At 37.6% G+C, this 14764-nt stretch overlaps 2 protein-coding genes across 2 annotated transcripts in view; one reads left to right on the forward strand and one right to left on the reverse strand.

Moving 5' to 3' along the window:
• Window positions 1–1508: 1508 nt before the first annotated feature.
• Window positions 1509–14764, reverse strand: part of LOC134816347 (myosin-11-like) — a 93610-nt gene continuing 80354 nt past the window's right edge. The window contains 7 exon segments of the mRNA XM_063825147.1: window positions 1509–2202; window positions 3032–3160; window positions 4309–4481; window positions 4731–4839; window positions 6425–6533; window positions 6722–6821; window positions 9146–9269. Coding sequence (XP_063681217.1) covers window positions 2115–2202; window positions 3032–3160; window positions 4309–4481; window positions 4731–4839; window positions 6425–6533; window positions 6722–6821; window positions 9146–9269 — 832 coding nt within the window. The 3' untranslated portion in view covers window positions 1509–2114.
• Window positions 9762–13558, forward strand: LOC134816806 (uncharacterized). Its single transcript, XM_063825800.1, has 8 exons — window positions 9762–9881; window positions 10071–10160; window positions 10344–10452; window positions 10569–10636; window positions 10774–10894; window positions 11022–11122; window positions 12476–12668; window positions 13369–13558. Exons 1-8 carry the CDS (start codon window positions 9803–9805, stop codon window positions 13556–13558), a joined length of 951 nt encoding a protein of 316 aa, XP_063681870.1. The 5' UTR covers window positions 9762–9802.

Genomic DNA, 14764 nt, shown 5'->3' on the forward strand with positions numbered 1-14764 from the left:
CAGCCACTGGTGGCTAGTGGGCTTTCTGCTGACTAGAAGAGCATACAGCGCAATCAGCCTCATTAAACCCTATGGCTCAAGGGTGCTGACTATCTCTTTTAACGGGAATCCCAGACTCACAACTATAACTGCTTATAGTCCGACCGAGGCAGCACTAGTTTTCATAGCACCCTTAGACAGGCTATGAACGATGTGCCAGCGCACCACCTGCTGATCACAGAGGGAGATATGAACGCCCGGCTTGGAAAGGAGAGTGAAGAAGATTCCCGTTGGTACTTTCATACTCGTACCAATCGGAATGGAGAGCTACTGAGAGACAATGCCCTGGAGTGCGATATGGAAATTACCAATATTCGCTTCATAACAGAAAGAAGGTCAACAAGAGGTGGACCTTCTTATCCGATGGGACACTAAACAAAGGTCTGATTGACTATATCCCCATCACTCATACGGCGAAGTGGAAAAACTCTTTCAAGAACACTGAAGTTTACAACACTTTTCAGTCGTTGGGATCTGATCACAGAGTTGTAGTGTGTAAGATCAAAGTTAGCTTTAGCCTTAGGAAAGGACACAGGCCTCCGAAAAAAGTTAACTATGATTATAGTGCCCTGAAGTCGGATGGTGGCCCTGAGGGTTTATTCAGAACCATAACCCTCTGGCTCTACTCAGACTCTGATCCCATCTCGACCAGACCCAATTCCTAACTGAGGCATATGCTAAAACCCAACCATAACTATAAATTAGACCAACTTCCTTATATGGTCATGTGACATGTCACGTGACAACTGTAATAACTGTAATAACTCGCCAGGGGAGCATTTTAACCCTATGTCATGTGGGATGATTCGGACTCTCCGTACAAAAATACATCGATCCAAGTTTCAACTGTCGAAGGCCTTTTTAGAGACATCTCGAAGTTCGAGTGTAGAGTGATTTAGCACGTTTGGATTTCCACAAAGAAAAGTAAAACAAGTATTTCCTTGAAATAAACTATATTAAAATTATACAAATTTCAACAGTAAAAAGTTGCTCGTATTTGTAAGATGCGTGTTATCGTAATGTTTATGTCGATTTAAGAAGCTCTAGTTGCAAAACGAGACACTGCACGTCAGAACCATTTGGCTAACGATTTCTTAAATTCCCATGGGGACTTGATCAATTAATTAACTAATTAATTGTCCAAATTCATTAATTACTGCGTGTCCTATGTATGAGAGTTTGATGGTTAAAAACTCAGCCCCTTAAAATACTTATCAGAACTTTAAAAAGTTTATTTCCAATAATTCCAAAAAACACTAAAAACTAAGCGCGTCATCAACAGACAGATTTGTTCAAGCACATGATTTTAGTCACATAATTCTACGGATCTCACAAGAAAACATCTGGAACTTTCCAAAGAAGCGTCTCAATATTCGTTCCTCGTTCAAACTTAGCAAAAATCGACTGTATTGAAAATTCATATAATAACAAAACAAAGCTACACTTTCAACTCAAAAACTGTTCTTTTTAAACGTAAATCAGTGTGTACAGATACAAGATATATTATGTAGTGTAATATTAATTACGTGACACTATATTATAACTCTACAACAGTCGGGGAATTATGTACAAACCTCTCCATGAAAATGCTACCACATTTAGTTCAGTTACTAAGTTAGTTACTAAATATACTTAATAAACCTCAATACCCTCTCCAATTGAGCATTCGGTTGTCAAAAGAACAGCACGTGCAAGTTTACAAACACAAGTGCAAACATGCGCGCAACTGTACAAGCACAAAAAGCGTGCGTCTATCAGAAGGTTAAGAATGTTTTCATATCATTATATGGTAGAACCTAAAACCTATAGTTATAATACAGTATTATATCGGAATTTCTTGATTTCTTGAAAAAACATTGAATAATAAGCTATAAATTTTCGCTGTGACACTTATTAAATTTATCATAAAACCAATCATGGCAACATATCAGGTGACAAAATTAAAACTTTAAAACAAAAAGAACAATTTTCAAATGAAACTAACCCCCTTAGGATTGCTTATTAAAAATCTATAAAATGTTGTGTAACAAAGTAGAGTGACATAACGCACGTACACGCGTCGTCAGGTCACGTGATCAGATATCGTCGTCGCTCTCCTCCTCAGGACTGGGATTCCTGGTCGTCTTCCTGCTGACGGTGGAGGTTCTGTCGCCGTAGCCCCGTCTGGGAAAAGGACCCGTGTTAGTTTTGCTAGTTTCATCTCTTTAAAACAGCAATCACACTCGATTTAAGTTGAAATCTTGAAAATGGGGTGGGAAATCAGAACGTGCGTGGGTTGTGGTAATTTATTTTTGGGGTGCTTCAAACATAACAGATGAACACGCTTGGTTAAAGTGGATAATTTGGTAAAACCAGGTGCAGAAAACTCACTCAGAGGTTTTGGGTGCTATAATGGGGGGTGGGGGGGGGGGGGGGGGGGGGGGGGCCTATAATATTGGTTTCAAGTAGTTAATTTGGCTTGTGATGGGTTTGACACCAAATGCTGGCTTGATGAATCGCTAGTGATAACATATCGGTTTTACTGGCGATAATTTAGACTGGCGATGATTCACACTGGAAGTTATTCAGACAGGGCCGGTGATAACTCAAACTAGCAATAATTCACACTTGTGACGATTCACACTGCTTCAAGTTCACCTCACGATATTCTCAAACAATACTCACTTCCTCACGAACCGTGAAGAATTTGTTTCTTTCGGTAAAAACGATTTCTCAACTGACTGCACAATTTTAAAGTAAGATTACCAAATATTGCAAGAATTTCTCTATTCTACAAAAGCACCGGTTACAATTCACAGCACTACAATTTACTATCTCATTTAGTCACACTGCACTCTTTCTAGGCACAACACTCACTTCCACACACTTCCATACACATACATTTGTCCGATGATAAGATTTCATAACCCTCGATATAAAGTCTTTCGCCGATAAAATTAACAAACAAACAAAACGAACAAACTGGTGATTGTAACTGGTGATTGTAACTCACTCTGTTGGTGTACTGGTGTATTTGCTGTCAAGTGAGGAGATGTTGATGTTTCTCGAATTATCGTGGTCAAATGTTCGTGAGTGGTGACTTGTGTTAAGTTGTGAGTCTTGAAGCAAGTGGGACTTGGCTCTGGGGTTGAGATGAAGAGATGTTGTTAAGTTGTTAATTAAGTGGGAGAAATTTAAGTGAGATTTGATTTTCCATAACGTTTTGTGTAATGGTTAACGTAGTAAAAGTTCTTGATTGGTAAGTAACATTAATTATAACGTTGATAAGAGAACACACAGCAAGTAACAAACGTTTAGTGAATTAAATGAAGAGAATAGCTTGATATTCCGTGTTATTGATACGTACTGGAATCGAATGGAGCGACTGCTGTAATTAAATATTTAAATAATTAATGATAATGTAATCAGCACCTTTCAAACATTGAGAATATTTGGTAAATATTTTTGGTAACAGGAAAATCATGCCTACTGATCATGCTTTTAATTAGTTAAGATTTCTTTGTGATCTGGGATAGGTGCCTCCAGAAGTGGACATAAAAGGGCGCAAAATGTAAATATTTCATAACTTTCGTGATAAATTTGTTTAAAAATCCACTTCTGAAGTACCTGATAATGTATTAGACGTTAAATGAGGAGATGGAGGAGATCAACACTGATAACACTTACTCTACAGACTGCCTAGAATTTTTCCTTGAGCCCACAGTGTTTGATCTATGAGGTGTTTATATCTCACAAATACAGATCAAATAGAGTTTTTGTACTTTAACTATGTTAATTATATTAATAATCATATATTATGTTTAGTGTTGATGTTAATTAACAATTACAAATCGAAAGCATACATCGGTTGATCTACTACTAAAATTACACGCACAAAATAATGTCAATAAAATCATCTTTTACAAGACTTCAGGCAGCACAGTACAGTTATTTGTACGCAATTTCTAATTTACTTAACACAAAGATTTTACTAAAGGAGTTACATAATTAAGTTCTTTGTTATATTATGTAGTTGGTACAAGAGAAAACGTCGAATATACGAAGTTTCATAGTAAACCAGTGTTATTTGATTACAGGTGAAACAATCAGCTATAGGGGACATAATAAAGAACGTGTCTTGAACTATTTGACAACTAACTATATAATCGAATACCAAACTTTAGACAGCACATAAATTCAACAACATGTAATTCTCAATTTCGATCACCTAAAGTATAATCCAAATTTGATACTTTTTCTCCTCAATCGCTTAAGTTATCTTATTCTTACCTTTGTCTCTGCTTAAGAGTGTTGTTCTCCCGTTGAAGGGAGTCGTTAGTCTCAATCTGTTCGTCTAGGTCCCTCTGAAGCTTCCGCTTGGTTGCGTTAACTGCGCTCATCTCATCGTAGTTCTGGTCGATCTGTCTCTTGAGCGCCTTCATCCTGCTGTTTGCTTTCTCCATCTGAGAGGAGTGAGTTGTTTTTGGCTGTGATTAGGATTATAAAACAGTACTTGAAGGTTAAATAACAAAAGGTTGAATACCACAACGTAAAACGGTCACGATTTTTGGATAACTGAGTTTGGACAGTGAACTCAGATATCTAATTTCAATTCTGTTTTCTGGTTCTGTTATAAAGGTAATTAAGTTTGGCAGGTTCCAGTAGATTAGTTGTAAAGAATACACTTAACAGAACACTAAAAACTGCTGTACCTGGTCCTTGTACTGATCTGACTGTCTCCTCTCGTCCTCCACTTGTAAAGCCAGCTCCTTCATTTTCCTCTCCGCGCGGCGCGTTGTCTTGCTCAGCGCTTGTTTCTCCCTGCAAGGTTATTAAGTATTAATATGTTTAATTCACTTAGGTTTATTTAACGTATTGGGGCCTTAATTCCAATATGTGGTCCATGTTAAAGACGTATGGTAATGGGTGGTATTATACTCCAGTCACCGAGTCACGTCACTTCATGACTTTTGAAAACGGTGGCTAGGCGTTCTTAGCAGAATTCGAGCTAATTTCAGTAAAATATCCCTCGATTTTTGAGACTAAAATGGTAATTCAGGCTGTTCAGCTCTAGATGAACAGTTCCTTAGCGGTCTGACTCAGGACTCATGACCTTATGTCACATCGTGATACGAATGCAGCGGTTGCATATTTTTATTTTCTTGCATAAGAGACAATAGAGGTGCAGTAAATTTTGTAACACCCCGGTGAACAAAATGTGCAGAAAGAGACAAATTATTGTAATTGATGAATAAGTCACTACACAATCAGACATCTTATACATTTAAAGTAAAATTGGTTTGGTAAACGGTATGGTTATTACTGTGTCGTTATCCGGTGATTATATGATGCCAGTGGCAACAGCCGTTACCAGTACAGACAGACTTCATTTCTAACGTAACCGTCACCTGATACTGACTACAGATCAGACCTCTTAATTGCGATCACGGCATTATGTATACCGTCCTGAATATTGGTGGGGATCCGTTGTAGTATATATAATACTGATCCCTTTCTTGTAATTAAGTTTTTAAAAGCAATATCATCAAAGAAATACAGGCCGACAGGAATTGCCAGATTTAAAATCATTCCAAAAACTTCGGTTCAGAGTTCAGACTTAAAAATATAGCATGACCTGATCTTGATCGATTAGTATTTTCTATAAATACAACATAGCGATTGTACCTAGCCCTCATGGAGAAACTCAATTTCAATCAGTACAAGTGTGGTTTTCATTTCATTAATTTTATACATCAAGGCTATTTAAATATTTACTACGGAGTTTGCTTTGTTGCTTTAATTGTTGGATTAATTGTCGACGTGGCTGTCATATCATTAAACATCATAATATTATGTAGTATAAAGCCGACATTTTATGTTAGATTCAGTAGTCAGTTCTTGTGGCGGAAGATCTATTCTTTTGAACAAAAGGTGTCGTAACAACATGTTCCTACAGTTACTGAGAATAATTAATTAGAGTAACGGACCGTAAATAGGGAGCTTGGTAACGTGAATTAATTGAAATATCCGTCCTTTTATTGGCTCCGTTTGAATTATAGGGTGGCAGCAGTTGGCTCAATTTATAGTATTCAGGGCTACTGTCGACTATATTATACTGCTCGTGATGGCTAATAACCTTAGTTCTAGTCAAATGGTAGCCTCGTTTCTCTAATGTTTTAACATTTTCAACTTTCTGAGAGTTGGTATATTTTTCAGCGAAAACTATTGTTTTCTGTTAACTGTATCAGTAATTAGGTTGTAGGTTATTAAAAAACGGTTCCGCGTGAATGCAAAATAATACCGACGAGTAAAGTTTGCCAACCATATTCAAGAAATGCATAAAATTGGGGTTATATACACAGTCGCCCAAGGTCTTACTATACGATCTTGCCTTAGCTCTACTTACTTTGACTCGTTCTCCAGCTGTTCCTCCAAACTGGTGTTCTTGTTCTGTAGTGCAACTAAAGCCGCTCCTTGTTTTGCTTTCACTTGCGTTTCTATTTCTTCAAGTTTACCTAGTGGATCAATTATTGGTTACTTATTTATTACAATTCCAACAATTACATTGATTGAATAATTAGTGACCAATTTGAATAATTAGTGACCAATTTGATCCTCTAAATATCACAGAGGCTTCAGATATGAAACCAGATATGAAACTAGATCTGAAACCAGATCTTGACCAGGATTTTTACTGATATACCTTGGAGTTCTCTGACTTGTCGCTCGAATGTAAGTTTGTCAGCCTCCAATCTGCCGCTGTTATTCTTCTCAACGTTCAATTCTTCCTTCATGTCATCCAACTGTTGAGGGGGGAAAAGGTTTATCAATTAATTAGTTAATTAATCAGCAATTTTTTCCTTTTCACCCTTTTGAAAAAAGGCAATAGTGAAAGGTTACGAATGGAGGTTTTTGCAGAAAAACGTGGATTTTGGAGATAGCAGTAGGTGGGTCAAATATATGTCGTGTTACGTTCCTTGCTTGCTTGCTTCCGTTCGTTACCAAGCAACGAAAAAGTCGCGCGCGCGCGAGGATTGTTTGCGGAGATGTGATGTATAGATAGCCTGTGATCTATGAATGCGCGGCGCGACTGTGTTTTATTGTATACGATGCATGTAATGTATAATATTACTATTACATATTAGGTAATACGCCCAATTTGTACGTGGCACGCGTAGTGTATTGATGTGTACACGAGTATAGTTTACCTTTGCTGATAATTTCTTGAATTACAGATACAAGTTAAGTTCTACGGCAATTGAACTGAATTTGTCCCTATTTGATGCATAATTTATCTATATTATTATCATGAAGATTGAAGTGAGCTGATTGGAGCTTATACTTAAATTTATAGTAAATGTGAAATGGAAATCTAGCGTCCGCCAAAACGAAACAACGGGCGCAATTCTTGTTACAATAAGGTATAAAGTCGAGGATTTGTGATAAACTAGATCAAAAGGTAGGGAGAGTTCTCCCTTTGTTTGTGTGTTTGTAGTAGATGTTTGCTTGTTGGCTTGAGATGCCTATACTTGAGATTAGCACATGGATAAGTGCGTACTTTAGAGTACTTGTGACTAGCGTAGTCTCGGACTAGCTACCACTGAGATTGCCTGATCAGATCAGGTGATACCTATTATACAGTCAGCAGCTGACTGGCCCCGAAGGGCAATCTTTGTGTACAAAAGTCGACTATATAATAGCGACATGGATGAAAACATTTCCTTGTGTTTGCATTTGATTACAGTTTTAAGCAAATATATTTTTGTTACCTTCCTCTTGTGTTAAGAAATTTTCATTGGTATTACTTTATAATTAATATAGTCTCTCAAATCAAAATTTAGAAAACCGTTTTCGTATTTTTAGCCGGATTTATAAAAGTAGTAAAGTTTTATTTTCCTAATTATCACACTTTAAATCGAGCGCTAGTAAGCCTAGGCCTTTCCGAGGAACAGTTTTTTGTACATCCGCGAGCATTGAACAATTTAATTTAAAAAATTGTCTCCACTTTTCTACATTCGGGGTGCAGGTGCCGATAGCATGAAGTATTGTTTAGAAATTGGATCCTGGGGGTATTGATAAAACTAAAGACCGTGACCCGCCACAAAACCAACAACTGTTTGATCTTCTGTGAACATGTCCGAAATTTAGTGATCCCTAACAGGTTCCAGACGTGACGCATTAGGCCATGCAGTATATTATTTGCAGCCGTTACCTATCTATAACCTGTACATATTGTGTGATACTGAGACGAGCATTAGGAGTAATTCCTGAATTTAGGATTGAATTCATCAAGCATAGTAATTTTGTCATGACATCATGGCTAAAAATCCAAACATCGGCCATAATTACAAAGATGGTAAATTTAAGACAATGAGCAGGGTAGCATGTTATAGTGGTTTCACGTCTTCGAGAATAGTTACAGTGAACATTTTATTCCCGCACCAATTTATGTAGCCCCGTTAAAATCGTATTATTTGATATTTCCGAAATCCGAATGCTAGCTGGTCCGATGAATAAATTCTCCTTCTTATTATATGTTAAATAGGGTCACAGCTGGAACTAAACTGGTCCAGCAGTAATTCAGTCTGGAATTAGAGGGGGTTTGAAATTTCGCAAATTTAACTTGCTTTATTTTCGCCAGCCGCCTATCTTCAAGTTCATTGTTCAATTAGGCCGTGGCCTAGAGGCTCGATTTGGATTCTGTGCAGTTATAGTACTTAAGACGTGAATTTATTAGTAGATCATGATATTTTATATTTTGCGTTACATGAATATAGTGATAGTTTTAAGTAGAGAACCTGCTATAAGTCAATAGCATATACCATATGGACGCTAAAAATAGATTCTGAAATACTTATTACCTACATCCACTTTCCAGTGTTGAGATAAAGAACATAACGAAATGTAAATTGTTGATTTTAACCACATACGAACTTTAAGATTCGCCGATCAGTTTTTAGTGGTCAAGTTATTTTCTGCTATCTTCTAAAAAAGCCCTCAAAGTTCATGGTTTATAATCGTAAGATGGTAGTTTCGGCCAATTTTAGTGCAATTTTCGCATCGATTTGTACATTGAACCATTTGCTGGAACAAGTACTATAGCTGCTTAGAACTTGATTCTAATTACCAATTGCTGGAGTTTCTTAGATTTCTCTAGATGTCTGAGAGCTTCGTTTTGCTCCTCTTCCAGGTCATCGTCTAACTGTGCGATCCTGTGTAGCAGTTTCTTGTTCTCTTCTGCTACTGCGTTCCTGAAGGAGTTGGTTATAAGCATATTTTAAATAATTGGTAGATAATAATAAAATATCTAATTTTTTATCACTAAATTACATAATGATAGTCTTTAGTCTTAATATGAGCATTAAACCGTGGCTATGTTATACTATGGCAGTGGTACATTCTATTGTAGACATTGCTGAAAGCGTTTAACGTGAATAAAGAATAATAACATAAACAGGTTTATGTGTCTGCAATAGACTACGTCGCTATTGTTACTCATAGACGTTATTATCCACTAAACGAGTGTTTTAAGCAAATAATTTTCCTGTATTATGACCGCCAGACCGCATTGTGACGATTATATATTTAGTTAAATATCGTGAATATGTCAAACCACAGCAGCAATATCTTACATACTATGTACCTCAGAACACTTAGTGTAAGTAGTTTATTATTCAATCTTAACAAAATTCTGCTTATTTGCTTCTTTAAATTACAGTTGATACTTGACATCCCTTATATCAGAGAGGTTATTAGGTGAATGTTAGTCTGAAGGGTTAAGAGAATGAGGTTTGTGGGTACAAGAAGAAGAAGGAACGTTCTATCATTAGCTATGTTCCTCACTGTAATGGTACAGACTGCAGGTTCGTTTAGTTCCCTTCCTGACCCTCTAAGGTATCGTTGAAGTAACGCTTTTGTTGGAAACGTTTTCAGGTTGTTTTACTGAGACATGTCCCAAGTGCGCTCCAATGAGAATGGATAAGTGGAGACGGTTAATTTGATCTTGTTTTCATCCACATGTATCTGTGTATAATGTTCATTATCTGTGTCAGGCGGACCTACAGACCCACAGGAGATACAGATATTAAAAGCTAAACAAGTTTCTACTAATAACCAGATGAAAGCCATTTACGCTTTTGATGGTAAGCAAATTTATGGAAAATTGCAGCAATAATAAGGTACTGAAAATTATGTGATATAGTTTAGCCGAGAGCACTGAGCATGGTCTAAAGATAACATTCCATTAACTCTAGAAAATAGGCATGAAAAATTGATGGACGTCCAACCTAAAAAATACTAAATTTTACGTTTACTTCCATATTCAGGAAACGTTACGACGTTTTCACTGACTGAGGATGAAAAGGGGGATGACTGTTGGATAGAATTCACACTTGTAGATAGATATGACATTGCTAGACTCGAAATAGTGAACAGGTAAACCATATACATTTTTATTTCGGGAAATTTATCACAGATTCGACATTGACAGCCCCTATTGTATAATTTTGATGATATTCTTAAAAAACATCTAAATCTATTATTCTATGCAGGTTTGCGGAGACAGGCGATAACAAATGGTGTGCTAACCAGACCAGTACATGTGCTTCTAGAATCCAATGTGAGATTCTCTTTGAAAATGTGTCCCTAGAGTGTTTTTTGTTTCGTTACACCTTTACCATGATTCTCCAAACCCAAAAAATCCCGATTTAAAATCAATCCCCGCTTTCTCAAATCCGTTTCCCTCTCCCCTCTCAGTTATAGAGGGTGTAGTGTACAGAGACACCAGCAGTAAGCAAGGTAAATGCGGTAAGATAGAAACGTACAACGATACATTGGACGAGAAAAATCAGACTTACACTCTTTACTGCAACAGACAGTAAGGACTACTTTACCTCTTTTCTTTTTGTTTAGATTAGTTTTTAGTAACTTTTTCTACAGCAAATAACTATCAGATTTCCAGTTACTATATTAATATTGTACAAGATTAACAATTAATATCTTAGCTACGGTGACAAGATTAAATTAACTCGGACTGGTAAACAGGGTCTGGCACACAACGTGATTAACATAGCAGAGTTCAGAGTGTATGGGTACGAGAACACAGGTAACCTACACAGTCATGTGACACAGTCATGTGACACAATCATGTGACACAATCATGTGACACAGTCATATCACTCAGTCATGTGACACAGTCATGTGACACAGTCATGTGACACAGTCATGTGACATAGTCATGTGACACAGTCATGTGACACAATCATGTGACACAGTCATATCACTCAGTCATGTGACACAGTCATGTGACACAATCATGTGACACAGTCATGTGACACAATCATGTGACACAGTCATGTGACACAGTCATGTGACCAAATATTCATCCAGCATATAATCTCTTCCACAAATTCCAAAACAACCTGTATCAAAACATCACAGTATATCTTTCAATAATCAACAATATACACAATATACAATTATAGACTTAGGAAGTTTATGGCCATACCATCATCCATCTAGCATCAAAACCTGCATGATGACCAGATCTGCTGATAGCTACCACGCGCATGAGAAGTTGTGAATTGAAAAAAGTTGACATTCCGAGGGATGGTGCATGTGATGTGAAGTGAAAGTGAAAGTGAAGCATTTTGTCGGCAAGATATACCTTAACTTAGATATTGTTATAACTGTTCATCTAGACACAGTCAACAATGGGACGTCCTCAGCAGACAAAAGTGTCCTAAAGATCTCGAAAAACTACCGAACTAGCAACTCCGGGCTTTGTTTATTCCACATTGCATAATATGATATTTTAAAAAAGGACCCTCCCAATTGAATTATAACTTCCTCTCTTTTGTGTCGACTAACAATGTTGTTCTACCTAAAAATGAGGGATGATAGTTGCAGCTGTGGTAATTGTGTTCCCACTCTTACTGGTCGTCTTCAAGAGTTCGGATTAGAGACACGATAATTGTTGGCGTGTTTTTGCAACTCGGTCAGGTCCATTACCCCAGCTTTGATTTTATTTTTGAGGTGGTTCGGAACTGCTGACTGATATTACCAACTTTTTGCTGTTACATATTTCGGAATAAAGCTGAGACTTGGTGTGTGGCTATTATTCTAACTTAGTAGAAATAATAAAAGACTTGCAGCTAAAGTGACTCCTCCCTGAAAGATGACAGCCAGTGTTGCGTATCTGATAACTTTGGTGGTAGCCTCTTTAGGTGAGTATCTAACCATAGTCACCATAGTGTGTAATGTTTAACTGAACAAGTTGCAACTTCTCATTTCAAATACCCGACCACAAAAGAAGCACTTTCAGCCCCTGGCCCCAGTGCCAGACATTAAGAAGCATTAATTGTAGCTGTTACCAATCTTACGCCATGCTAAATTATTCCTATCTCTTCATGAAACTTTGCTAAACCCCATTTTAACCTGAAATTCCACTTAAAACCAGGAAGGAAGGTGTCAGAGAATGAGGTGCACCTGACTGGAGGTAGTATGAGTGAGGTATTAAAGAACTTTACAGCAGAGTTAGCATTAGATGGGGATCTCACCACCTACGCTCACACAGCAGCTTCTAACAATTCCTGGATCAGGGTGGTGTTTGAGGAGGTGTCTGCTGTCCTGTATGTGCACATTATCAACAGGTTTGTTTGAGGAGGTGTCTCCTGTCCTGTATGTGCAGATTATCAACAGGTTTGTTTGAGGAGGTGTCTCCTGTCCTGTATGTGCACATTATCAACAGGTTTGTTTGAGGAGGTGTCTGCTGTCCTGTATGTGCACATTATCAACAGGTTTGTTTGAGGAGGTGTCTGCTGTCCTGTATGTGCAGATTATCAACAGGTTTGTTTGAGGAGGTATCTCCTGTACTGTATGTGCACATTATCAACAGGTTTGTGCTTTTTCCCTGCTTCTATCCCAGAATACAGAGCTTGAACAGCTCTTCCTGAATCCAGCTGCAGGGTTCTAACCTCTGGTCGATGTCGAGGCACTCTATATTTTTCTGAGTTTTAAGTTCTCCTCTCTTGAAATATTTTATATTTTAAAACGTTCCAAACTAATAACACTGACAGTTGAATATAGTGACACTCAAGTGACCATAAGCACACCAAATTTATAACGTGATCGTGAGCTGGACACCTGCTGCGTACAGTCTGTCCTCAGATCATAGCATGGGCTGATCTGCAGACACGTACAAAATGTGACCACTAAAATTGTGACATATTCACTAACCGGTTACACCGGACTTGCTTCAAGGCAATATTGAGCAATTAGCTTTGGACCAACGTTTTCCGACAAAGTTTTGACTTGATTGTTAAATCTGTCTCTCTGATCTGGATTGTGCAGGTTCTCAGATGACTGGTGTAAGGACACGCTAAATCAGTACAACTGTCAAGTGGAGAGACTGGAGGGAGCCCAGGTGTGGCTGGAGCAGGAGGAAGAGGAGGAAGAGGAGGAGGAGGAGGAGGTGTTGTGTGGGACTATTGAGGGGGTGAAACAAAGTGTCAAACTGGAGGATAATACGCACAGGTACTGATGTACAAGGGGTGAAAATCATGAAACAAGAATTTGAGCTTGTAAAATGTGAAGGGATGGGAATTTGGACACATGCTAAGATTAGAGTTGGAACTTTGGTTATGTTATCGGGGATACATATCCTCCAAGGCACTGCTTGATATTGTGACAAAATATCTTCCACCGCAGAGTTAGCTGTGATATGAGGGAAGGAAGAGCAGTGAAGCTGTTGCTGGCTGGGAAAATGAACAGGAAGCTCAACATAGCAGAGATTCGGGTCTACAGTGCATACGGTATGGTCTTATGTTATTTCATATTAATAATATATTGCGCGCAGATAAGCTCGTCACCATGAACCACTCGCTGCACAGTGCACAATCATTAATTTATGTATAGTTTCTGACATTCATAAACATATTCAAAACATGTTCATTGAGTAAATTTAATTTGGATATGTAGAATGTAGACCTAAGTGATTAGCGAAATTATAACCATATGAAGCAGCAAAATGCAAATAGCATGAATGATTAGTAAAGCTAGTCTTACTCTTAAATCAGGGCACTCAGGGAGGGTTTACCACGTTAGCTGAATTTTAAGCACTCAGAAAAAAATTTGTCCGCCGAACTAAGTCAGAAGTCCTTACCTAAGATATAAACATGATTGAGAGTTAGCTCAGTAATTATAATCTACCTGGAACGAACCATCCCGGTACTTGTTGTTGGTGTGGCTTCCTAACAGATTCAAATCGCTGTAAAAAGGTAAAGACCATCTTCAATAGAATTAGTTACTCTTAGCGTAGTTTATTTGTTATGCTACTGAGACACTAACATCAGTAATTATTCGACCACCCTTTCGTTCACATTTACGCTAATCATTTAATTATAGAATTTATATCAAACAAATGAATGCTTATCTTTTGTGTAGCACGAGGTCTTCTACAAAATATATATTCTCGGACTATTAAAGACCTTTCTAGGTTAAGCTTGGCGAACTATTTAGACAATTTAAAGCTATAACAGTAACATTGCAGTTTTTGTGAACAGTTTAAAGATGGACTAGTTTTAGTCAGTTTGTAACGGTGAAGCATATTCTTTCCAAACTATGCCTTGATCATGGAGCAGATCCCTTTTCTTGGATCCAACTTCATATATTCATAGAGCACCTAATTTCTCGATTCCTAGTCATCGAGCATTTTGTTTCTAAGTTTTACTTTTGTCTTAAATAATCC

The sequence above is a fragment of the Bolinopsis microptera genome, chromosome 6 (assembly GCF_026151205.1).
Source record: "Bolinopsis microptera isolate Bmic1 chromosome 6, MBARI_Bmic_1.0, whole genome shotgun sequence".
NCBI lineage: Eukaryota > Metazoa > Ctenophora > Tentaculata > Lobata > Bolinopsidae > Bolinopsis > Bolinopsis microptera.